At 38.7% G+C, this 25,097-nt stretch overlaps 2 protein-coding genes across 5 annotated transcripts; one reads left to right on the top strand and one right to left on the bottom strand.

Annotated features, from left to right (window-relative positions):
- Nucleotides 1–8,166: 8,166 nt before the first annotated feature.
- LOC105036650 (probable magnesium transporter NIPA6) lies at nt 8,167–13,579 on the top strand. 2 transcript variants are annotated; one of them, XM_010912404.3, is made up of 9 exons: nt 8,167–8,537; nt 8,631–8,687; nt 8,777–8,867; nt 8,984–9,144; nt 9,244–9,371; nt 9,472–9,609; nt 11,120–11,212; nt 11,292–11,409; nt 12,953–13,579. In XM_010912404.3, exons 1-9 carry the CDS (start codon nt 8,357–8,359, stop codon nt 13,081–13,083), a joined length of 1,098 nt encoding a protein of 365 aa, XP_010910706.3. In that variant the 5' UTR covers nt 8,167–8,356; the 3' UTR covers nt 13,084–13,579. The 2 variants fall into 2 exon arrangements, with proteins under 2 accessions (XP_010910706.3, XP_073105324.1); XM_073249223.1 differs by lacking the exon at nt 11,120–11,212 and having other exon boundaries at nt 8,224–8,537; nt 12,953–13,310.
- A 502-nt stretch (nt 13,580–14,081) lies between these two features.
- Nucleotides 14,082–24,730, bottom strand: LOC105036676 (uncharacterized). 3 transcript variants are annotated; one of them, XM_073249120.1, is made up of 10 exons: nt 24,419–24,730; nt 24,195–24,307; nt 20,987–21,194; nt 20,356–20,908; nt 20,032–20,283; nt 19,668–19,859; nt 19,500–19,574; nt 16,884–19,376; nt 14,641–14,974; nt 14,082–14,472 (listed from the first exon to the last, which is right to left on the bottom strand). In XM_073249120.1, exons 1-9 carry the CDS (start codon nt 24,568–24,570, stop codon nt 14,678–14,680), a joined length of 4,335 nt encoding a protein of 1,444 aa, XP_073105221.1. In that variant the 5' UTR covers nt 24,571–24,730; the 3' UTR covers nt 14,082–14,472; nt 14,641–14,677. The 3 variants fall into 3 exon arrangements, with proteins under 3 accessions (XP_073105221.1, XP_073105265.1, XP_073105197.1); XM_073249164.1 differs by having other exon boundaries at nt 14,082–14,464; XM_073249096.1 differs by having other exon boundaries at nt 14,082–14,974.
- Nucleotides 24,731–25,097: the final 367 nt, after the last annotated feature.

Here is a 25,097-nt window from a genome sequence, read left to right as displayed (position 1 = left end):
TCCTATAGTCCAGATTGATCCGATCATTTAATTTCATCTGATCAAAATCTAATTAGGACATAAATGGTCCAGAGTTTGGCTTGGATCAAATTAGATTTCAAAGTAATAGGGTCGAGATTCCTTCATTGAGTTCATAAATCAAGTAGAGAGAGAAAATCAGAGGATAGAGAATTCATGAGGTACAATCTAAATTGATCAGATGATATAGTCCAACATCACGATTGGTCCAATCAAAATAATCTAATCAAGTCCTGGTTAAATCAGTATACAGATGATTCAAAATAAAATCATGGATGATCAAATCTAGTGGTTCATGGTCCGATCAAAGTGTTGGCATACTGCTCGACGACCACGGATCAGGATGCTTTCACTAGAATCATTCAAACTTATCATCACTCTTTTCATAATTTTAGAAAATCTTAGGAGAGAAAAATAATCTAGAGAGAGAAAATTTTAGAGAGAGAAACTAGAGAGAGAAAGAGAGGAAAGAGAGAGAGGATAGGAGAGAGAGAGTCTATTTCTTTATTTTTTTTTCTTTTCTTTCTTTCTCTCTCTTTTTTTTTCTTTTCTTTTCTTCTTCTTCTTTCTTTTCTTTTTCTTTTTCTCTTTCTTCCTTCTTCTTCTTTTTCCTTCGTTTAAATAGAACAGGGGATTTCTCATCCCCTTCTAGTCCCTGATCAGAGGAGCTCCAAGCCGATGACAACTATCGTCGGTGATGTGCCTATTGCCAGCGAAACCACGGTTACCGGTCCGGTGACAAGCGGGGCCGAAAAAGTCATGGAAAGCATGAGGAAACTCAGAACAAAATAGGAAAAATTGAAACCGACCTAGGCCCTTCACTTTCCGACCAAAATCCGACAATAGCCGATCGGAATTCCTAATTCTATGGTCGTGGAGTATGGGGAAGAAGAGTATTCAAAAGATCAAGAGGATCTTACCTTATCTTTGGTGGTTTAAGCTATGATTTCGTCGGGCATAATGAAAATCAATTCGAAACCAATAGAGAGAGAAAGATGGTGAGAGAAAGGGAGAGATCAACGGTGGGTGTTTCAAAGGGAGGGTTGGAATGAGGGTCTCCTCTTATAGAGGAGCCCTAGAGTTTGATTCAAACTCCCTTTCATCAGAGAAGAGGACTCCCGTCAGGAGTCTTCTTCCTGTTGTTTCTTCCCTTTTTTTAATGCTTTAAAATCTGTGCAAGGGCCTTGTTGGGTCCTATTCAAAATGAGCTGAGTAAAATTGGTTTAGGGTATTACAGATTCCAACTGCCCGGCCTAGCTTATTCATATGGAGAGAGATATGCACCTATGGCCCGGTAGTGATTGCCTAGATCAAATGGCTGGTGGGGGATGACCAGACTGCACACCTCATGCAAGATCCGTGGCTTGCTAATCTTCCACTGAGCCAAGGGCCGACTTTTGTCAGCATGGAGGCTATAGAGCTCTTGCGGATCTATGACTTGCTTCGTCTGGACTGGAGGGGTCGGAGTATGGTGGTGGTTTTTGACTTCTTTAGAGAGTAGTTGGTTGAGTGAGTCTTGGCTAAGGTAGTACCTATATATAGGGACCATGACATGAGAGTGTGGAGATCCTCATGTAGTCTAAGGGCACTAACTAGAGATCTCTGCTATCTGTATAGGAGAGAGTTGGCCAGACATTTGGATGGGGTGTGAATTTGGAGACTAGGGATGCATTCGAGGGTGAGCCTATTTATGTGGAAGGTGGTGAGCTTGTTTGTGTGGAAGGTGGCCTAGGGCCGCCTTTTGGTCCAATCAGGTCTATATTGAGGGATAGAGGTATGGACCTCATACCTATTTATCCTTTTTGTGGGTGTGAGGACGAGACTCTGGATCATGTCCTTTTAGCGTGTCTGAGGGCCAAGCAGATTTGGCGGCTATTTGAGATCTTCTTGGGGTTGGTTCAATCAGAGTTTCCGATTCAGTCTTTCCTTGGAGCTTTATGGAGTAGTACTGGCAGTAAGACATCTAGACTATCGAGCATCAGAATTGCTTACATTGCTTACCACATCTGATTGATCAAGAACAATATTATCTTTGAGTCTAGGAGGCTACTTATGAGGTTTATCTTTGAGATGGCTTTGAGTCAAGCTGCTGAGATTGCCCACCCTTCATTAATTGATTTGACCTTGCTGACCATAGATTCTTAGGTCTCTCTCTCTACTCCTATTGCGACCCATCAGGTTTTTATCTCTTGAAAGCTCCAACCCCTAAGGTTTCTCAAGATCAGTTTCGATGGTAATGTGAGGTGTAGCAGTGGGGGTGTAGTATTCATGATTCAGAGATCAGACTTAAGGTTGATCGCTGCAGGTGGTGGTCATCTCTTGGACCCTAACGTCTTGGGTGTCGAGCTGTGAGTAGCCTGAACTGGCATTGCTCATGTGGTGCTGACCTGGATGCAGATCATCTTATCATTGAGGGTGATTCGGCCACAGTAATGGCTTGGATGCAGGCTAGGTCCACAACTGCACTTGCTGCTTCGTGATATTTTGAGACTCCTTCAGAGTTGCACTGTCTCGATCATCAGGCATATCTACCATGGGTGAATAGTGCGGTAGGTTGGTTCACTTTGTTGCCGAGTACTCTAGAGAGGTATTGTGGACAGACATGAGGGCTATTTTGGTCCCTTTTTGCGACATCTTATACTCTAAATTTTTAGGATATATTCATACTGGACTTGAATGAGTTATCCGCCATATAAAAATAAAAAAAATATATATAACAGCAACCACCATTCTGTTGGATAATAAGTAAAAAACTTGTATGAAAATATAAGCAACATATCATGCTGAGTTGATGAGAAAAGAGCAGGAGTAACATTGAACAGGCCCCTGCAAACAGGAACCAGCAGCCAACAGCAACCCTGACAAATTGTGTAGCAGAAATGTGACAGACAGTTCCAAAGACAACTTAGCAGCATATCAGTCCAAGACATCCCCCAAAAGAAACAACACTAAAATAGATGCTGTCAAAACACAAGAAGTATGGAACATACAGGCAGACATATGGGGGATTGAAGAGATGACATGCACAGTAGATAGTATAAATAGGATATTCCTGTGCTCCATAATTAACATGAGCAGAGGACCATATTTCAAGGAGAAGTTTAAGCTAACATATGAGCCATAACAGTAAACAAAGGTGACAACCATTATCCACAATGTCATGCTAGCAATGGCAATACTGGTAGCCTGGCATTGGCTGAGAACATGTAGTAATAGAGCATGGTGCCAAAAACTTGGTGGAAACAAGGTATGCCCCCAAATGTATCTGCAGACTAACCTGCCGAGATACAATAGCTGAACGAAATAATAACCACATGGAAGGACAAGTATCAATGAAGCAACTAGATAAGAATGTAATACAATACCATAAGGATTAATGATGCCGCCTAAAACCAATACAATAAGCATCTGCTTGAAGAAGTTGGAGACATTATAGATCGATAACATCCTTTGAATTCCAATTAAAATCACTAAGAAGAGCCTTCCAAGCTGGGTAATCTGCCACTCGATAATAAAAGTTCCGTAAAAGGAATAGATGATGATAATAAAAGTTCGCCTCCTGCTTGCATGACCCTAGAATTATGATCCCCTATCACATATCTAGCTGCGACTTATTAGTTAGCATAGATATATCAAAATTTACCTTGAGTGTGCCAAAGGAAGGAGGTAGCTAAGACACTAAGGAAGAAAAAGTTACAAAGTGGAAGGTTGAAGAAGAATTATCCCAGCACCTGCATGGCACATTTGTAGATACATTAGCAGGGGACATATTGGCACATAAAACATATGCCTTGCAAACAATCTACAGTGAGTGATTTGTGCTTGATTAGATGCCTTTTCACAATGAGCCTACCACATTAGCCATGCAACATATACCACAAGTAGTCTCTTTCCTTGCTCTACTCAGGAAGTAGACATATAAGAAAACAATTTCGGCGAAGCAATGGGAAAGAAAGCTACATGGTACATGTAGCACAATTGCTGCCAGTAGTCATGAGCAAAAGAACAACCAATTATAACATGATTACAATCTTCAACTTGCCTGGACAAAGATCACAAGTCTGTTGTCGGAAGGGAAGAATAACAAGGTGCCCCCGAAAGGTTTTTGCCCTGGGTGAGAGAGGTAGCTTCCAAATCCAAGCACATAAAAACATGGAGCAAATCTTTGTTGTGCTAAGGCCAATCGAGCTACCTCTTTGCATGATATATAAGATAGGTTAATTGACCCCCTGACAAGCTTATCAGACCAGATACCGGTAGTACTAGGTATAGATTGGATCTATGTCATCATATTAGTGGAAAATAAGGATTGTAACTGATCAAACTGCCATGTTCTTGAAGAAGAAATAAGTTGTGCCACCGACATATTAAGCCATTGTGCATCAATGTTAACATAAGTAGACGGTGCAATGAGAGGAAGAGTAGAAATCCAAGGGTCAGTAAAAACATTAATAGATTCACCAGAATCAATAAACCATTAAAATTGAAACTGCACCGCCGGTCCAATAGCACATATCTTCCCCCAAATGATAGAACAATGCTAAGTTTTTGATACTGCACACAGGAGCTAGGAAAATGATATTTGGCATGAACTAACTGGGCCCATAGAGAAAGAGGATCCAAAATAATCTGATAGCTAATTTACAAAAACAATCATGCCTGTGCTGTACCAAAGAAAGTAATCTTAAGCGACCTTGATCTTTAGGCAAATTAACATGCTTGATCTCATGCCAATAGATAAAAACCCCTTTGATCACTAGGGTGATCCTAAAGAAAAGCCTTTTTAATTCCCTCTCTAGCTCATAAGTCATAAACAAAGGAACAAGAACAGATGATAACATGGAGAGGTATGAAAGATAATATAGATTGAAGTAATGTAACTCGACCTACGAGGGACAAATACTTCCACTTCCAAGTGGCAATCTTATTAGTCACCTTAACTTCCGATGTAAGAACAGGTTGATGAGATCAAGGAACCCCCAGGTACTTCCTAGCAGACCTTTTATCTTGAACTGGTAGCAGCGTAAGTATATGAGACCCTGGTAGGTGTGGTAGGGCTAAAAATAATATGGAACTTATCATAATTCATCACTTGACCAGAATGATGAGAATAAACATCAATGAGTGCAGCTAAGCAGACAGCATCTCTATTGGTAGTATGAGTAAATAAAATACAATCATCCGTATAAAATATATGAGAGAAATCTAGGCCCCAATGCGATCTATATACTTTAAGTTATGTTGACGGAACAATTTAATTGTCTCAAAAAAAATTAGAATATAAAATAAAAAGATATATAGTAATAAAGGGCAATCTTGCTTGTGACTACGAGAGATTGAATACCAGACTGTCGTTCTGTGAGTAAAGTTTCTATTGAAAGCATTTGTTGTATAACTTTGGAGGAAAATAATCTACTCAATTGAAATTTTCTAGGTGCTCTATCTTCTATCATTGCCTGCTTTGATGAGATGTATATTTATACATTAAGTAATTTAGATAGGCCTTGCTTATCCTATAGGCTAAATCCTATGGCATGTGTGGCCATCTATGACATGCCGGCCTAGGCGATGGGTGAGGACATGACAAAAATGATATATGTTCACACAAAAATTTAGACATATTGAAGATAAAGTTTTCATTGCACAAGTATATAACTGAACTGCTTTTGGATTTATATGATCAGATTAGATTGTGCACTAGGGCCCTCAAAGTAGCAAGACAGATCTCAAGACTACGTTGGTGTATTCTTTTGATTTCTCTGCAACATTCATGGGTCAACAAAGCCAATTGGTCAGTTTGATGCCTACAACTAAAAGGTTAGTAGTTTCTGAGAGATTTTGCATTCACAAAATATTTCTGGAAAGGGGATTGATGGATTTATTCAACAGCATGGGTCCCCACAAAATTGGCCTGTATTCAAATCAAATTGTTGAGGTCTTTTCAAATGAAATGGCTTCCTTATCCTTGTGTCTGAAGTCCAAAAATGAATACCTTACAACTGAATACTTGGAAACAATTGATAGGCTGCTAAGTTAATTGCTGATGAGTGATCATTTATTTTGCTTTTATTTTAGCCACCTACCGCACTCCTCTCTCATTAGCCACAGATCTTCCACGTATTAAACTGAAAGAATGCGTCCTATTAGATTTGATATGAACTTTCACTGGAATGGGATGGGATCTTTGACTTATATTTAATGAATGATACCGGTAAGATTGTCGGCACACCTGCATGCTAATAGTCATGCATCAAACATGAATCTTAATTGCATTGTATCCTAACTCATTGGACACTTATATTTCTACAACTCAATACGCATAGAATTCATCCTCTATGTAATTGTTATGTCAAGGGTTGAAAAGGATCTCAACTTCAAAAGTATTGCAAATTTGGGCTAGATGATTGTCTCCATTCTCTCCCTAGGCAAGGTGTCTGTGTTTGATTTTGCATGAAAAAAAAGGGAAAAACCTCTAGGGCAAAGAATCACAGAACAAATTATTTTTAAAGGAAAATATTGCAACACAAGCTCCTTTACCCTGCTTACCGTTCAGTCAATATGCTAGTGTAGAAATAGGATGCAAATGGATAGGTATGAGATGTCAAACCTTTTATCTTTTTCCACTTAGCCAGGTCATAAGCACCTCTACTAAAATTTTTGACATCCTTGTACTAATCTTGGCTATTTTGCATCCTTGCTCAAAAATTTTATCAGTAAAAATAATCAGCCAATGTGAAACATTTCTATTTCTCAATGAAAATTTGTAATTGGTCTAATAAGGTGCGATCCGCCAATAGATGACCAAGATGATGTACTGCAATCAAATTCGTCCAACTCGTGATACATGTGACATATCAGGTGCACTCAAAGATCCTCCAGGATATTCTGATTAGGACCCTTAAGCGAATCAGAAAGTCGGGACAAACAAATCAGAAGTAGCCGATCTCTAGAGTCAAAGTCGCTCAACTTGATCCGACGACCTATGAACTCGGTAATCAATCCAAGCTGAGCACAATCTTCTTATGTTGGAGAAAAGCTCAACCCTTCCATCCAAATGCGGATGAGGTCCTGATAGTTTTATTATGTATGAAATAGCTACAGGATTGTTACGCCATGCCAGCAAGTTGCTGCAAGACAACTTCAAATTTATTAGGATACAGCTCTAGAAGACAAGTCCAAGTCCATGGAAGTAATCGTTCAATTAATCCTTAAAGCATCCCAATGCCAGCATTACAACAATTCACTCTACCTCCACTTCCTCGTTACTTCCCATCAAAAAAATTCTCTCAGACTTGAGCATCCTACTGTTCCACTGGAGTCAATTCAAGAGCTTTTGAATCTTTCTTCTGATGCCTTCTAGATCTACGGAGGTGGTCCGCATTGATTGATAGCAATTGGGCGACATCTAATCCCGCTTGAGGTTTCGGATCCCCACCGCTTTCTCCATTAATTTTCTTTGTACTATCCATCTGGTGGTTCTTTTTTTTCCCCGACACCTCCCACTTCCCAGTCCTCGTCAGCCACAACACCACCCTTCCATCGCAGCGTCCGGCTTCCAAAAGAAAAAAAAAAAGCGTTTTGAACGCGGAAAGGTACTACAAGATCCGTTACAGGTGAGACGGTGACTTCGGTAGACACCAAACCCCGGCGGGGCCACCCGCTGCAATCCCAACACCGTGGGACGTGCTGTCCGCGTGCAACTTTTGGACTGGCAGTTAGGATGCCCAAACTAAGCCCCTAATTAAGTATTACAAAGAATTAATAATCTATTAATAAATAAATATCTCTTTAAAATAAAATTAAACACCTTCAGAAAAAGGCTATGCTTACTATTTATTTAATCAAAATTTACTTATTTCATTAAATTTGATGAAAAACAATTTTTTTCACTGGTAATCAAATGTCTTCTAACTTACTCGAGGCACCATAGACTTGCAAGCTGATCTATATTTTTCTTTTTTTTTTTTTGCTTACATAATAATAAAAGTAACATACTAGAAATTCAATTTTTTTTTCCATTATCTTAAACCATATATTAACATAATATAAAATGATAAAATAAGAAAAAAGGTCTTCCATATATATATTAGTATTATCTTTCTCCCTAGGGTTACATATCATGTTCTCTCTAACAAAAAAATAATTCTACCAACAACTGTTCTCCATCTCTCTCTGTGTGATCTGTCTGTCTTCGGATCTCCAGTCAACACCCTTCTGGGTTCTTTTTGTATTTTCGATTACTAATAAATATTCTGTTGGGCGCTCCCACCCGCCCTTCGCGCTCGATGAGATCCACCTGGCGGGGCTTCTAGATGAACTGCCGTCCGCCGCCCCACCGATGGACCGCTCTCCGACCAACGGCGGCCTGCCGCCGGCCGGGTCCTCCTCCTCCGCCGCCCTATTTGCCGACAACCTCAAGGGCCTCATCCTCGCCGTCGCCTCCAGCGCCTTCATCGGCGCCAGCTTCATCTTCAAGAAGAAGGGCCTCAAGCGCGCCGGTGCCGCCGGTGCCCGCGCCGGTACGTTTCCTCTCCTGAATCCTTACCCTAACCTTCATATCATCTCGATCACCATGCTGAGGCAAAGAGCTTCCTTTCCGTTCGATTCTTAAGGCGTAGGTGGGTACGGGTATCTCCTGGAGCCGCTCTGGTGGGTGGGAATGATCACCAGTAAGTTCTATTCTCTTCAATTCCATCTAATTAAAACATTTTTTTGGCGGATTCTCATCAGAAAACTCAGAGAGCTTGTATCTTGGCAGTGATTGTTGGAGAAATTTCCAATTTTGTGGCCTATATGTTTGCCCCCGCGGTTCTGGTGACGCCGTTAGGGGCTTTGAGCATCATAGTGAGGTAGGGAATGAGAAAATTTAGAGGAACACTGGACGCCTTATTTGGCTTGTAGTTCCATTCTGGATTTTTATTTGTTCTCTTGAGATGAGCTTTGATTGGGGAAATCGATTGGGCAGTGCTGTTTTGGCTCATTTCATTCTCAAGGAGAAGCTCCAGAGGATGGGTGTGTTGGGCTGTGTGCTTTGTATCGCGGGGTCCACGGTGATCGTGCTTCATGCCCCAGAGGAGAAGACCCCAAGCTCCGTGGAGCAGATTTGGGATCTGGCAACTCAGCCAGGTACAATTTTTATGATTCTTGTCATTAGGGTTTTCCTTGTTTTGTTGATGTCTGTTGTCTCTGACGCATGGTTTGGAATTATTTTTGTGCTTCCTCCAGCCTTTCTTTTGTATGCAGCTTCGGTAGCGGCGGTGTCGCTGGTTCTGATGTTGCATTGCTCTCCGCGGTATGGGCAGACAAACATAATGGTGTACTTGGGCATATGTTCCACTATTGGATCTTTGACGGTAATTGTTGTCAGCTTTCAGTTCTGTTTGAATATTTCGTATGCCGTGGTTGTGTGATTGCTGAAGTGTGTGATCTTCATGCATGTTTATTGTTGGTTAGGTGATGAGTATAAAGGCCATAGGAATTGCCATTAAGCTTACAATTGAAGGCATCAACCAGGCTGGTTATTTTCAGACATGGGTGTTTACTATGGTTGCAATCACCTGCATCATTATTCAGTTAATTTACTTGAACAAGGTGAGGTCTGAATCAGTAATTGCAGTTTCTAATGGGTGCTTATGCTTTTGTTAGCTTATCAGCACATAACTGCAATATCATACTCTTTCTTCATTAAGGTAGTTTGCAAACATTGAGTTGATTTTAACATCACTCACAATGATGAGCCAAGATTTTGGTCATCAACAATGCAGTTCGGTGTGGACTGACTATGGATTATCATACAAAACGTCAAATAGCAGCACCACAACCCCCTATTGTACCTTGTGATTTGCTTGGACACTGTCGGAACCTTGGAAACCATAGTAAGAGTGTTAATTGTGCTGTTTGCTTAAGTTGCAATTCAAAAGAAATACCATAACTAGAAAGCTCCTATTTGCGCACAATCTGCACAAAGCTAATTCTTTAGTCTAAGAAAACATACAAAATCTCCCCCAACCAATTTTCAGGTGATCTTGGTTCTTCCTATCATCTTTATAGGACCTTCCTTAAGATCTTAACCCACTCGTTGTCAGACCTCTTATAATTTTTGCAGTAAATGGTCATCTCATTCGAGTTAATTTCACCTCAACTCCTAAATTTCCAATGTTATACTTAATTATTTCTATTTCATCATGCATCTTCAACATCATAATCTTGCATATGTTTGCCTTTGACATCATAATCTTGCATATGTTTGCCTTCAACATCATATGCGTCTTCAACCTCTTATAATTTTGTTTGCCTCGGAAATTTTGTTGCAAATCAGATTGAGATGATATTTGCAATGAAGGCTACAGAAGCCTGGTGATAAAGAGTGCCTTGTATTTATGTGGAAGGATTGTAACTGCAGAAACTGGAAAGACATAGACATATTTACATGTGCATCAAATTTGTGAGCATCTGATTTGCATGATAAGAGGTGTTGCTTATACTAGAACAAATAGAGATTGGTATTCATGAAGTTGATCCTAAAGAATATATATACATATACATACACACACACACACATACGTATGCACACACACACACACACACACACACACACACACATATATATATATATATTGGGCACCTCCCAATGTGCATAAACTAAATTATGAAACATTAACATGAGTTTTTCCCCCTCCAGCACATGCATGCATGAACATACGCATGTGTATGTACATGCGCACGTGCGTGCACGTGCACACACTTATGTCTGATGCACCTTGGACTTTTTGCCTGAATTTGTTTGGAAGCATAGATTATCTTTGAAAATAGTAAATCTAATCCACCACCTATGCATGGAGGTTTCATATGCCTATTTCTGAGTGCAGGAGAATATGCCTATTTCTGAATGCTGGAGAAAATTTATGTCATTGATTATTGGATATTATTTTTTTTCTCTCTGATATGATCATTTCATTGCTTACTGAACAAGATAATGATGTCAAAGAGAGTTAATTAAGACAATGCTTTGTCATTTTTTGGTTTTTACTTGACTCTTCTGAGATCAAAAGATTCAAAACGCAGATTTATAAATGCTACATATTTATTGTCATTCATTCAGGCATTGGATACTTTCAACACTGCAGTTGTTTCACCCATCTACTATGCCATGTTCACAACTCTCACTATATTTGCAAGTGCCATTATGTTCAAGGTATAAAAACTGTAAATTTTATACACTATGGCTTATTTTTCTGGTTAACAAGCATTAATCTGCTTTGCAAACCATGTAGGATTGGTCTGGACAGAGTGCTAGCAAAATAGCTTCAGAAATTTGTGGGATTATTACAGTGCTTTCAGGAACAACTGTATTACATTCTACAAGAGAACCAGACCCACCTTCCTCTGCAGGTATATACGTACTGTTGTTTATTGGCATGCTACAGTAAGTTGCAAGATAGTATGCCTTGGAAGTTGGAACCTCATGTTATTCCCCGTTGTTAACTGAGATTTTAGCTCCTTACCTATTTCTGAACTATGGGATTCTTGTTCGAGTAGCTACTAATTTGCAGGTGTAGGGAATGCACATCTACTTGTAAAGCACCTCCTAAAGCCTTAAAGCTCACTGTGTAGAAACCATAACTTGTAAAAATAAATCAGCACTTTTTTTTTTTTTTGTGGGGGGTAGATATAAAAAATTTTATCAATTAAAAAATCCATTTTATGTGATGCCCATTTCCTTATATAATAAGGATTTCCACAAATGAAACTATAAAGTACATTTATATGGAAAATGTCTATCACTCCAAACAATATGCAAGGACTTCAAATTCTGTTCACCGTATTGTGCATATGAGTCCATTAAGGTCTAGTTTTATATTTAGCAATTAACATGAGATGACACAGCATGATGTTCTTAATTTTTGGGGACTAACATGGATTTATCTTGTATATGTTGTCTTAGCATGCTAAGCCAAATTGAGTTTTCTTTCTTAAGAAGTCACATAATCAAATACTAATTTGTCGTTCCCTACCATTATTATGAGAATATATGAAATTAGAAGTGCATTAATTTGGAATTAAAAAATTGGAATTTCCATACAGTTCTTTCTGATCTTATTTGATTTTTGAACATTTTGGGATTTATGACAGTAGCAATGGTTTTGCAATATCTTAGATCAACATCCTTTTGTCTCAAATCTTGTTAATACTAAGCATGCCTGTGTGGTACAAGGCCAAATTTGAAGATGGGTGTTCCAAAATGGAAATCCAAACATTGAAATGTGATCTACTATGCCTCCAATGCCTCTAAACTTATGGTTAATCTTTTTTGGGGAGACTAATTGCCAAAGCATCAAATTTTCCCAACATGGACACAATAAATACAGCTAATGTTCTAAAAATGCATAATAGAGTATATAAGTTGAGAATTTAAATCGTCAATCTTCATCCAGGCATTGTAAAACACATGCAAGCCAAATGAGTTCTTTTGGATGTTTCTAATCAATCTATATCAAACCAAAACGTAGTTTCATCTTATCTGTTACATGAACTGCCCATTTGAAATGGATTGATGCACGGGCAAGGGGTTTCCAAAATAAATTATCTTTGGTTTGTAAATGGTTTGTAAGTCATACGTAACATTCAACCGTTTGGATCTCTATTGGGAAACACAATCTATAGATTTGACATAATCAAGTTGGTCTCTTATTTGGTTAATTTTACTCAGTCTACTACAAACACATGTAAACTAGTGCTGTTTGGTCATGCTTATGTGTAATTATGTATGAAAACATATCACGCTTGCGGATTGATCATGAGGGCTATACTTGATATATGCCCAAATGGCTTATATTGTTTGTTATTTTTCAAAGATATGTACAATTTTACATACTTTAAAAGGTTTTTTACGACCATAATCAAGCTCCTGTGACTGGCCTATGCAAATATGCAGATTTGTATACACCACTTCCTCCTAAAATATTCTGGCACATCCAAGGAAATGGAGAACTAGGAAAGCACAAGAATGATGATTTGTTATCTGCTGATTTCGTCACTGTCGTGCGGCAAGACTACTTCACCTAGAAGGCCCAGGGTGGTTGCTTGCTGTATGCTGAACTCATTGCTGCTGTGCCACAGAGACCTGGTTTCCCTTGGATTATTTGAGGCCCCTTCTTATCAGTCACTGAAATCTGCCTCAGCCTTCATTGGCTCAAAGTGGTATAGAAAGTTTTGTAGATTAAGCAAGTGCTTAATGATTCAAGAAGCTACTTGGATTCTTCCTTTATTATAGCCATCCTTGTTTGCATCACTGCCAGGTCTTATAGTTCCCTCCTTTGATTCTGTTAGTCTTTGGCCAAAGTCCTTGCGATGCATTACCATGGCCATATTCCCCTTTTGGTCTGTCATCTGATTGGTAGTGCCTGGGTTGCGTTAGTTGGTCTAACCGTGGTCTTTATTAGTGAGAAGAATGATCTTGATTGTAATTTTCTTTCTGTGATTTGATGTACAAGTTATTGTACAGTCAACATGTTATAGCCTTTGGAATTTTTGGAATTGAATCACTAGTGATTATTGATCACGGACAAGTGAAATGGTGGTACAAAGGTATGGATACCATAAATGAGGCAAGCATGTAAGGGAGCGAAGAACAAATTAAATGAAACCGTTGTGGATGTCATTAATTTTTCTTTTCTGGGAACCGGTTCCTCCTTTCCGCATTTTATATTTGGAACTTGCTTCGTATCATTTTTATTTCTTATTTTTTAAAATTAAAGATATAGTCAAGATAAAAGAGTACCATTATTTTTATTTTCTATTTTTTAAAGCCAGTTTAATTATTTCTTTAAAAAATAAAAATTTTTAATTTTAATATTTTAAAAATAAAAAATTTATATTTTTTTATCATCATCACTGATATTATCTTTACCATTGCCGTCACTCCCATCACCGTTATCATTATTTTTTTTTTAAATATTGATTATACCAAAATAAATATATTTTTAAAATAAAAAAGATATAAATTTTTATTTTTATTTTTGAAAATCAAAAAACAAAAAATGATGATCCTCGGCAAGCCCAAGTTAGAACATCTTAGAAAAGCTTTATGAGGTTCAAACTTGTCTAATCTTACAACATTTGCCCTTTTGCTGAAGGAATATGAAGTAGCATAAAATGAAATTCACACATGAAATATTTACAATGATGATGAGAACTAACAACAATTCATCTAGGTGAAATGTGCAAAATCTCAAAGACCTCAAAAGTTTGCTAATATGTAGAGAGTCAAAAAGAGAATGGCCAATTACAGTTGTCTGCTCTTGCTTCTTGGCTTGGCCGGTTCAGCTACATTTGATTGCACTAAAGAGACATTGTTAAGATATCATGTTGCACTTGTGGGACCAACTACAACAATGTTGTCAGCTGTTTACCCTGAAAAGACCTTTTGCTTGCATGATTCCCATCACTGGGTGGCTTCCACCGCAGGTTTGCAGAAAAAGTTGAAAACATGAATATTTTTTCCGACAATCAAAGGGTTATTGACAAATAAAATTGCGTAAGCATCAGGACAACATAAAGGGCACAATCATGAGGAAATCAAGAACAACTCTATCAATTTCTGGGACAGGCAAGAAACCTTACCTTCAATATCATTGCCCACCCAGTTCCCCAATACTACCTAAGAGAACCATAACTTGTGCAAGGCATGCAATTGACCTAAACTGTTTGATTTCAATGACATTCGGTACATCTCCTTCAGCTTCCCAGGATCTGTAGCTCTATTGCAAGGTACCGCCTGACCAATGGCTCCAGGTTTGCTACCCGATAGTGATGCTGCCAGCATACTTTTCAGCAGTGCCTGTAACTGATTCCAGAATTTAGCTTTGATCTCCAAATCCTTATCGTGTGAAAAATCTTCATTTGCTTCCACAACATGCCGACCTTCCAGCAGGTGGAGTAGTGCAGCTTCCAACATCTGCAGCAGGAGAAGGCTTTTAACTTTATGAGACTTGTTTAATAAAAAAAAATTCAAAAAAACTGTGATAACTAGTTAAACACTAATTACAATGTATTGCCAAGGCATGTTGTACATGGAAAAAGGATCTGCTTACTGTAAGATTTGCCAAAAAAAACCACGTCGTACTGGTATAGACCCAGGCAAAACAAATTAAAGTCAGAGTTGCATGCAAAATGTCAGACTTGGACTCTGGCACATGGATTTGCATACACAACAAAAATCTATTTAAAAAGCAACATGAATATATAGAATTCTAACATATAAATCTATATCTGCATGACCAAACTTAATTTATATGATTCACATTGAAAAACAGCATCGCAATAATCTATCTATAGGGTCATCTTAAAATTAGTGCATTTGGAGTATTTAACATCGAGTGTAAATTTTCCTTATTTTCTTTTCAGATTCAGTTTCACCACATCAAGTGTCTATTTCCCAGCATCCAGATAAGACCAGATCATTCAAGGAAAAAATGCTGTCATTCCACATCTCCAAGTTTGAAAAAGTCCTAGATAGCTAAGCAGATACATCTCATAGTATGCATATTCACTAACAAGGTATTTTTTGTTAACAAGCACACTTAAATTCCTATATCCTGGAACTCATATCCCCATAAAATCCAATAGCCCTGCAAAGTTGTCATGTTTTTGAGCCATCAATTTTGTCCATAAACAACTCAGATTTTCCAGGTAAGAAAAACCAGCATGCACGGTCATCCAGGTTTTTGACCCTGATCATCAGCTTTATAGAGCAAAACTGTCTCTGCTACCTCCAGTGAATTTTTTCCTTCATCTTTAGATTCCCTTCAAAATAAAAAATCACATACTTTATCAAGCAGGGCATCATCAAATTTGCTCATTTTAAGCTCCAAGTTCATGTTGCAATCACATAAATGTAACTAGTCCATGAAACAACATTAACCTTTGCTCCTGTCCTTGGGCAATCAGCTAGGCAGTGTGGCTCACACTCAAGATATTTGGAGTCACACCCAAACCAAGGCACATGACTGATTAGAGAATGTTGGATATAGGGGTTGGTGTAGCACTTCAAAGTTCATAGCACAAGTTTGACAAAACAACAGCCCAAGCCAGTACAAGCCAATTTTAGAATTCACCTTTTGCAATGGTGAACACACTCCATTAGCAACCACTTACTCTTCAAATATTATGGCTCATTTATTATCCCATATATTTTGTCTCATGTAAACAAGCTGAAGGCATTCCCAGATTTGGAGGATCAAGGGCCCATGCTGCCATATTTTAGCATTAGTTGCATGTAATCACCATAGGAACTACCCGAATCAGCTACCTTGCAAGTAGCAACCAAGCACTTGTGGAAATGAACAGATTGTGGAAGCTCAAAAGCATCAATAATAAGTCTCCTTTGATCTTCATCTTCAGTTTACTGATTTTCCTTAGCTGTATCCTATTTTCTAAGACCTAAAATGGAAGTACAGAAATATAAAGGTATTGTTACCCTACTACACTCATACAGGTTAGCGTGCACACAAGCACATGAATGTTTTCACATTGAAAGGAACACAAATAGCAGAATATATACACCCAAGTATGGTCAATTATAATTCCTAAACAAGCATATGAATGTGGAGGAACCAAGTTTAATCTGCCAAAATCTTTATCTGACAACTTCAACAAGAAAACAATACAAGCACATTTGTGAGAACAAAACGCAAGATGATACATCACAAGCTCATAGAAACTGAAAGGATACATATTACCAAACATGTACATGACAAGTATTTCAGAACCAAGGCTCTATGAACCAAGCAAATTACAGTTATATATTTTGCTGCACTGACAATAAAGGTAACAAAAAAAAAAAAAAAAAGTTCAGAGAAACATACCGTGTTTGAATGAAATGAATTTGAGAGGCTGAAAGAAAGGGCTGACTGCTCCAGAAGGATATTCATATACATTACAGGATGTGTCTTTGGACCATAGACATCTATGGACTTTTGCCAGTTCTTTTCTGTTAAAGAAGCATACCATTTGGCTTTTTGACGGTATCTGTTGTCATATTTAGAATGCTTGACATGTTTGTGGTCCAAATCCAAGAACTTCAAACACAAATCTCTGTGGTAGCAAGCAAGTTGGAAATAAGCAAAAGCAGCCTCCTGTTTGCGGGACTCACCAAGAGATTCATATGTAGACAAAGCCTCCCTAAAAGCATCACTTGCTGACAACTCATGCTTCCTATGCTCCTTGGTTCTACCATCATTAGGAAACTCATCATTGTAGCCCTCAGCTGAAATGCCTTCTCTTGCCAAAAGCATTCCAAGCCTTAGATATGTGTGAGCATATTGTGTACATACTTCGTTACACAACATGCTATCAGCCTCATCACCAAGAGAAGTCAGTTCTGTTTTTGCAGCCCCATAGTACTTCAGTGAATCAAAGTATTCAAACTTAGCAGACTTCATGGCTTGCTTATATGCATTTTGAAGGAGATCATACTTCTTAAACTCATCCATCTTTGATACCAGTTCTTCAGCCAATGCTCTTCTGCCATGGCCTAAGTTACAGTTAATCAGTATTATATTGGTATGGTCTGAAACTTCTTTAAATGCTTGTATAGCATCTGAAAATGCATTTTCCGCACTGAACAAGTTTCTGTTCTCAAGTCTATGTCGGCCTAGTTCATTGCAAACCCATCCCTTTTTCTTCAAAACAGAATGAAGTTCTCCTAAACCAATAGGAAATCCATTCATTGCATTCCTTGCTGCATCATAACAACCTATAGCAGCAGTCAGATTGTACTCAACATCTCCATATTTAGGACCTTCAAGAAACTTAAAAATACCTCCATTTCTCACCTCAGATGCATCTTCTGAACTTGGTTCAAAACCAACTGCTCCAGAACCTGCGGTGCAAACTTCCATGACATTATCACTAACTGGAACATCAGCAGATTTATAGCTTTCTTTGAGCTTACATGCATTTTCTGGGTTAACAAACATATCACTGTCATTATTATTCTGCAACGGCTCACCTTCAGAAAAATGTGCACTTTCTGTTTGGTATGAAGTATTACCATCTTGAATTTGAGCAAAGGGTGAAGTTGTAGAATTTCTTATCATTGATTTTCTGCTCTGTTTTCTGCCATAAGATGAGGGAGAACCTCCACTGCTACTGCTTGCACTATTACCACTGTTTGCTCTATCAGTCTGACAACTACAGTTAATCAAAGAACAACTGCTGCAGTTTTTCTTGTACTGTCCCAACTTTTTCTTAAGACGTTTTACCTCCTTTACAACTTCATTTGACATTCGCAGTTCATTTCCTGATGTTTTTCTTGCTGCTTGTACTGGGATTTCTTTACCCCTTGTTCTATGATACTCCACAAATACATCTCCAACAAGTGTCCATGCCTTCGACCAGAACAGGTAAATAGGAGACAACTGATCAGCAGCATATCCATCTTCTAAGAACTCTGGATCCAAATCTTTTGCACCATCTATAACCAAATTTGTCTTCTCTTTACCATCTCTAAACTTCACCTGACATAATGAGCTACTGGCCATAGATGAAATAAACTGAGCATCTTCAAGATGTTGAGGCATTGACCCATAAACCAAACATGCTAATTCTACAACCTTGAGAGCTCGATGCAATTGTCCATCCTCCTTATAAGCTTCGCCGAGAGCCAAATATGACTCTCCCAGCAAAAGAACAAGTTTCCACATCTTATTATCCATCTTTGATTTTGGAAGCCATTCCCGGATATCGCAAACTTCAACACAGTCAGAATCACCACATGCACATAAAGAGAAGTTGACAGAGGAAAATCTTTCATGAATTTTGTTTCCATGATCAATAAAACCCTCCTGAGCATTCTGCAGCTGGCGCTTCCGTCTGAGTGACTTGATAGCTTGTGAGACATGGTGTATTGCAGCCAACTTAGAGGAGATTGGATCAGAAACTGTGCTAACTAAATGAGGGGAAGTTGCAATCTGACACATATCAAGCTTATCATCTGTTCTAGAACCAGCCATGCTTTCTGCAAGTTCTCCGGTTCCGTCTGTTGCAGATTGAGAAATGTTTTGACCTAGACATGATTCTGTTCCCAACTTTGACGTCCCTGATTCCTCTGACTCCAAACTATCTAGACTAGTCCCAGCTTTGATTGAGGTAGCATCTTCTGCAGCATGAGATGAACAATTTTCCTTTTCTCGGATCCCTGATCCAAACATTTCCAGACAGAATTCTGAGGATTCATCGTCCAGGTCAGTAACTGTAACTTCAGATTCTAGAAGAAAAGATTCTGATGGTAACTCCAGTTCCTCATAACATTTCAGAATGAGTCTAGCAAACTGTTCATGAGCATATGCACGAACAACCTAACATATTACAAATTACATTATTAGCATAGATACTTTATAAATATGTAAATTGAATTACAAGAATCAATAATGAAAAAACTACAAAAGAAGTTCCAAAATAATGCAAGGAAACCAGCGTACTGGATGATCCTGCTCACTAAGGAAGTCCAAACATTTTTTGAAAAACTTTGCACACTTGGCTCTATTATCAGGTGCCTGCAGCAAAAACAACAAAACATAAAGTTCCAAGCCAGAGATCAGCTAATCAGTGTCGCATCAAGAACAACATAAAAGTTTCTGCTTTGGTACCTTGGAAAGTGACAACCTGTGAGCTATACGGTAGAGAAGAATCCCTAGAGAAAATAAAGAATCCCTTCTCCCTTTATTCATTAAGGATGGCAAAGAACTACAGCTTTTTTCTTGATCATCAGTTGAATGGTTTTTAGGTATGACAGATAGATCAAACAGCTGTATTACATCCTCTCCTGCACCTTTATACAACTGCAAAAGTAAATTTGGACACATAATCATGGGGCTGCTACCATAATACAACCAAACAAATGAGGCAAATTTTTAAATATAATGAAGAGGTGGGAGGAATGGGGTTGGGAGGGAGGAAATAAAGAGTTAGGAGATTAGATTTTCAATATCCAAAAACTTTAGGTGTCCATACCCAGTATGCACCAGGATCTTGTTTGCAGTTATCCTGAAGAAACCTCAAAACTGAAAGCCCATTTTGTTGGACAACTTGAGGATGAAATGCAGGTGTACCATCTTCAGATATGCCCTTAAGGAGGAATATATCATCCGTTTTCAAAAGCTCATAACCTTGAACAACACCATTTTGATGGTAACAGATAGCTAACTCAGGCACGCTGGCCATGACATTGTCAAGCCAGGCTTCAAGCCATGTCAATGGAGTGACCTGTCAAAACAAACTACTGAATGACACAGCCCTGTGAAATCCAGCTAAAACATTCAGTATGTTGCACCTTACCTGTCTCGAGACATCCCAGAGGTGCAGGCTCACTGCAACATATTTCTCATTGCTGAATAAAAGCAAGTCACTGCCTAAAAGCATCCGGAAGTTGTGAAATTGCCAAAACAAAACCCTCAGAAAACCATTATTTCCCACTCTCCTGAACTTATCTGACTCTTGCATCGGGCATCTAGGCTTTTCACCAACTTGTGAAGTCTTCTTGATAGGATCTGGCCTTTTACCTTTTTGTTTGTTCTGCTTGGTGCTCCAAAAGAATTTGTCTTGATTCCCTTGCGAAGACTTCCGCCTGCCACTGGCATTTTGATCAAAAAATTGAGACTTAGCATGGGAATTTGCAGCAGATACAAAAGGACCCTCCATATGTCCAAAATGTCCTTGTAAGATAGTGGAACTTGACTGCTTCTCGGATGATGGTTGGTGACTAGGAGGGCAATCACAAGCTTCTGCTCTCACTGAGTGCATGGCAAAGTTCAAGAAGATTGAAGGATCCGAACCTTTAGATTGGTTATTCTGCCTTCTGTACAGCTTTTCTCCTTCTTCAACATCAGGGCTATCCTTGGCAAAAATTCAAGACATTAAGAATCATCCAAAGCATTAAAGCAAAAATTGCAATTATTTAACAGCATACCCCGTATTAAGAATGAGGGTATCCCCAATGCGATGAACAGCAATGGATAATTGGGCCTTGGAGTAAGGTATTTTAAAAATCTGCTTCAAAATGTCAGTTGGAGCAACCACATCTATTTCATCCCCATATTCAGTCAGGCCAGATACAGCAAGCGCTTCACATTTCCGAGACAAATTTTGAGTAATAGGACTGCTTTCCCAATGAAATTCTGAGGAAACGGAAGAAAATCTAATCATGACTGACAAGGCTACACCAGACATAGAAGAGTGTGTGTGTGCATGTGCGTGCACACGTGCGTGTGTTGCAAAGAATAGGAACCATGGAGTTGTATTTTTATATTTAGGTATGTAAAAACACACAAGAGCATATAAAGCGTGCACAACTTGTGTATGACAACTTAAACATCTAAATATCCAGCTATAAACAAATGTGATGCCAAGATGTGCATCTTGAGCATGATGACCCAAACAACAGTACCTCATTTCTATTTGATCACACACACACACACACATGTAATGTGTGTGCATATATATATGCACACACATTACATATGTGTGTGTGTGTGTGTGTGTAGAGAGAGAGAGAAAGAGAGGGGCAAACTTGGGTAAGATCGACCGAATTTGGGTTCATATCCGATCAGGTCAAAACTGGACAATCAAGATCATACATCGATGATCCAAATCGTTGGATGTGATCTACTACCTCTAAACTGCTTGCACACAAAAAATCATATGATTTGAAAATCCCTAGCCTATGAATCAAGTGATCAAAAAATACATCTAATTCAATTTTATTTAGGCTATCCAATTTTTAACTACTTGATGCATAGGTTAGGGGTCTCCAAATCATATGCTTTATTGTCTGCAAGTAGATTTGAAGTAGTAGATCACATTTAGCGACTTGGATCATTGATGAAGGATCCCTATTATAGAGTTTTGACCTGACAGGATATGAATCCAATAGACTCTCTCTCTCTCTCTCTCTCTCTCTCTCTCTATATATATATATATATATATATTCAAAGATCCTGGCGTCAAGAAAGAAAATGTTTGATATTCTGAACTTGCCTCTTCTATTAAAAATCAGAAAAGCTACAGCATTTCAAGGGAGATTTTAGAAGCTCTAAATAGATAATAAGATAGAAGTATCAATAAGCTGTCGGTTCAAGAGAGTGGATATACAAAGAGTTTAGAGATCCAGATACTTTCAAGAATATTTCTTATTCAATGGTTGCATTGGCACCAACAATTGAGTAAGGTGACCAAGAACATCACCAAATATTGTCAATACATAATGAAAAATTATGCAACACTAAAGACAACTCCTCAATGCTACAACAAGGGCAGCTACCATATTTAATACAAGTTTCAGATGTACTAGCAATAGCAGAACTAAAAAAAAGCATGGAAGAACAATTTGATAGACAAGATTATTATACAATAAGGACAGCAACCCAATTCTAAAACTCCCATCCTGATAAGGTTGCATTCATGCCTTAAGTTATATATAACCAGTATAACTTTATATCCATGGATGTAATCAGCAAGTGATGCCAACTACTCAGCATTAGCTTACATAATCTTTCACCAATCACCGCTATCTGTTTGAATGAAAAGCTCCACACGGTATGAGCACCATCTTCCCCAAATCCTTCTCATAACTTTTATCCACCACCATCTTCTCCAAATCCTTCTCAAAACTTTTATTCACATAGTCTAGGTTTTCATTCTATGCATATTCTTTACAAGGAATCCCATAAATCTTTGCTGCTTATGCCCATGGAATCTCATAACTTCTCCACCGCCTTGCTCACAATTGGTGTAGCTCTTGTTGAGCTCACATGACTGTATAATTTTCATAATTTCATACATACCCACCTTATCATTCTCATCTTTGCCCCACTCGACCCTCTCTATTACTTTTGCTTGCTTGACTTACTTTATCACCTAACATTACAAGTTTTATTGTTGTATTATATATTCTTCCCTTGAGCTCTATTTGATTGCTAAGGAACTTAGTGGAATCTTCTTTTTGGTGTTTGGCAATGAAGAAAATTTGAGATAGAGAGAGAGAGAGAGAGAGAGAGAGAGAGAGAGAGAGAGAGAGAGAGAACGAAAAGGCACCATTTTCTCCTACTTTCAGTTGGAAATTTTGTGAAAAATAAAGAAGACAAGTGGATATGGATGGCTCACACATCTTAAATAATTTCTCACAAATATTTTTCTATAATTTTCCCAAAAATACCAAAAAAAGGAAATGTAATTGACCTTTCTCCTCTCTTTTTTCCTTTTTTTCAAGAAACCAAGCAAAGCTCATGAAGGCATGTAAGTTGCATAACCCCTCAAAAGAATCTAGCTTTTTTTCAACCAACAACCTCCATTGATGTTAGATTTTCTCGTAGTCGACCTCCACTGTTTCGTATAAAAAATCCTGAATAGCAAAAAAGATCATCCATGTTGAGTTATCTCTTGGGGATCAAATTTGAGTGGAGCTGTAGATCCACATCTTAATCCATCTGCACCCTTATCCTCAAAGATTGCTTCCATGACCCTGATTTAGCATTCTATCCAGTTCTCATGGATCAACACTACTGTTTACAAATTACGTACATGCTAACTTAGATACAGCATGACATCTTATTTTGAGCATCAGCAGAAAGTCTCATCAATACTTATAAGACGGTTCAAATTTCTGGACCTAAGAAAAACGATTCATAGTATCAAAAATATATGACTTACTTACAATTGTCCAAACAAATTGTAAGACAGGCTTCACACATAGCACGGTCTTCACCCCCAAATTATGGGGACCAAAGAGGTGAAAAATTTTATTTAGATAAAAAAAAAAAAGCAATCCTCTTGTTGCCAATACCAGTATTAACAAATTCCTATCAACTCTGACAACGCATCCACATCACAAACATCCCATGTCTCCTTCCCTTCTTCTTCAATTCTTTTGGAAATTCAACTTCAACAATCAACTGATACGGGGGAATCATTCAACATGACAAGAAGAAAACACAATGACATTACCCGACTTTAGTCCCAAGTACTAAGCATACAGCTATCACTTTAACGCCAACATGATTTTAAAAGTTAAAATCATTGTTACACTACCATCAATCAATCAACAGATCCAATTTAAATTCATAAATTTTCTCAAAATACTAATTAAAAGAAACACCTAAAAGAAGGCTAGAAAAGGGCACCTCCACTGCTCTTGGCGCCGGATGGAAACACCTTCTCCGGAAAGTTGGAGAGCAGAGGCAGCGTATTGAGATCGGTCTCCGCTGGCAGCATCTGGTACCTCGGAGCTCCAATCCTAAATCAATTACAGAGAGCAATTAGACCCCAAAACTCAGAGATAAAGATAGATAGAGAGAGAGAGAGAGAGAGAGAGAGAGAGAGAGAGAGAGAGAGAGAGAGAGCGTACGTGTGTGGAGAGGGGACGAGGGCGGAGGAGGACTGGAATAGGGAGAACGTGGAGTCGGTGGGGACTGGGAGGGTGCCGCAGAGGAAGCTGACGAGCTTGGGCTTCGCGATCTCCATCTTCCCCACGCACTGGAGCTCCCCCGAGCCCTCCATGGCGTCCGCCGCTCCTCCTCTCGTCCCCGATGACAGAAATCCAGAAACTAGGGTTTATAGTTTGGCGCCGAAGTATCGACAGGGAAACCAGCGCCCGTCGGAGGCCGGGAGCTCTGAGCTCTGATGTGGATCACCGGTTCGGTATGCGTTACCGTAGGTTTTCTTTCTCCCTATATTTTTCCGGCTGATGAGATGTCGGACCCAGAACGTTCTCCTCGTGACGGACGCGGTGCCTTTCACATGTGCCACGTGCGTGCATGTTGCATTGTTCGGTTCAATTTGCGTTAGTTCGTGGCCTTCGTTCGAACCGTTTGATAACCGATTATTTGGTATAAGGATGAAGGGAATAGAAGTCTTATGTCACGCCCAGAAAATCTCTTCTGTGCCACGTAGTATGAAAAAAATAAGTGTAACTCATATAAATTATTGCCAAACGTGGATGAAAGGAGAGAAATTATATCCTACGTTATATACATTATATGATGATTATACACAGAAAATTATGGCCACTCATCCCTATAACAGTG

The sequence above is a fragment of the Elaeis guineensis genome, chromosome 1, assembly GCF_000442705.2.
Source record: "Elaeis guineensis isolate ETL-2024a chromosome 1, EG11, whole genome shotgun sequence".
In the NCBI taxonomy this organism is placed as follows: Eukaryota; Viridiplantae; Streptophyta; class Magnoliopsida; order Arecales; family Arecaceae; genus Elaeis; species Elaeis guineensis.
Note: the sequence above shows the minus strand (reverse complement) of the source record. Positions and strands in the feature narration are given on the sequence as shown.

Excerpts from the sequence above, each read along its gene's own strand:
- LOC105036650 (XM_010912404.3), top strand. The coding sequence starts at position 8,357 with ATGGACCGCTCTCCGACCAACGGCGGCCTGCCGCCGGCCGGGTCCTCC. Across the intron at positions 8,538-8,630 it reads TGCCGCCGGTGCCCGCGCCG|GCGTAGGTGGGTACGGGTAT; the intron begins GTACGTTTCCTC and ends TCGATTCTTAAG. Across the intron at positions 9,145-9,243 it reads GGATCTGGCAACTCAGCCAG|CCTTTCTTTTGTATGCAGCT; the intron begins GTACAATTTTTA and ends TGCTTCCTCCAG.
- LOC105036676 (XM_073249096.1), bottom strand. The coding sequence starts at position 24,570 with ATGGAGGGCTCGGGGGAGCTCCAGTGCGTGGGGAAGATGGAGATCGCG. Across the intron at positions 24,308-24,418 it reads CTCGTCCCCTCTCCACACAC|GATTGGAGCTCCGAGGTACC; the intron begins GTACGCTCTCTC and ends TAATTGATTTAG. Across the intron at positions 20,909-20,986 it reads ACCCTCATTCTTAATACGGG|CCCTGATGTTGAAGAAGGAG; the intron begins GTATGCTGTTAA and ends TGCCAAGGATAG.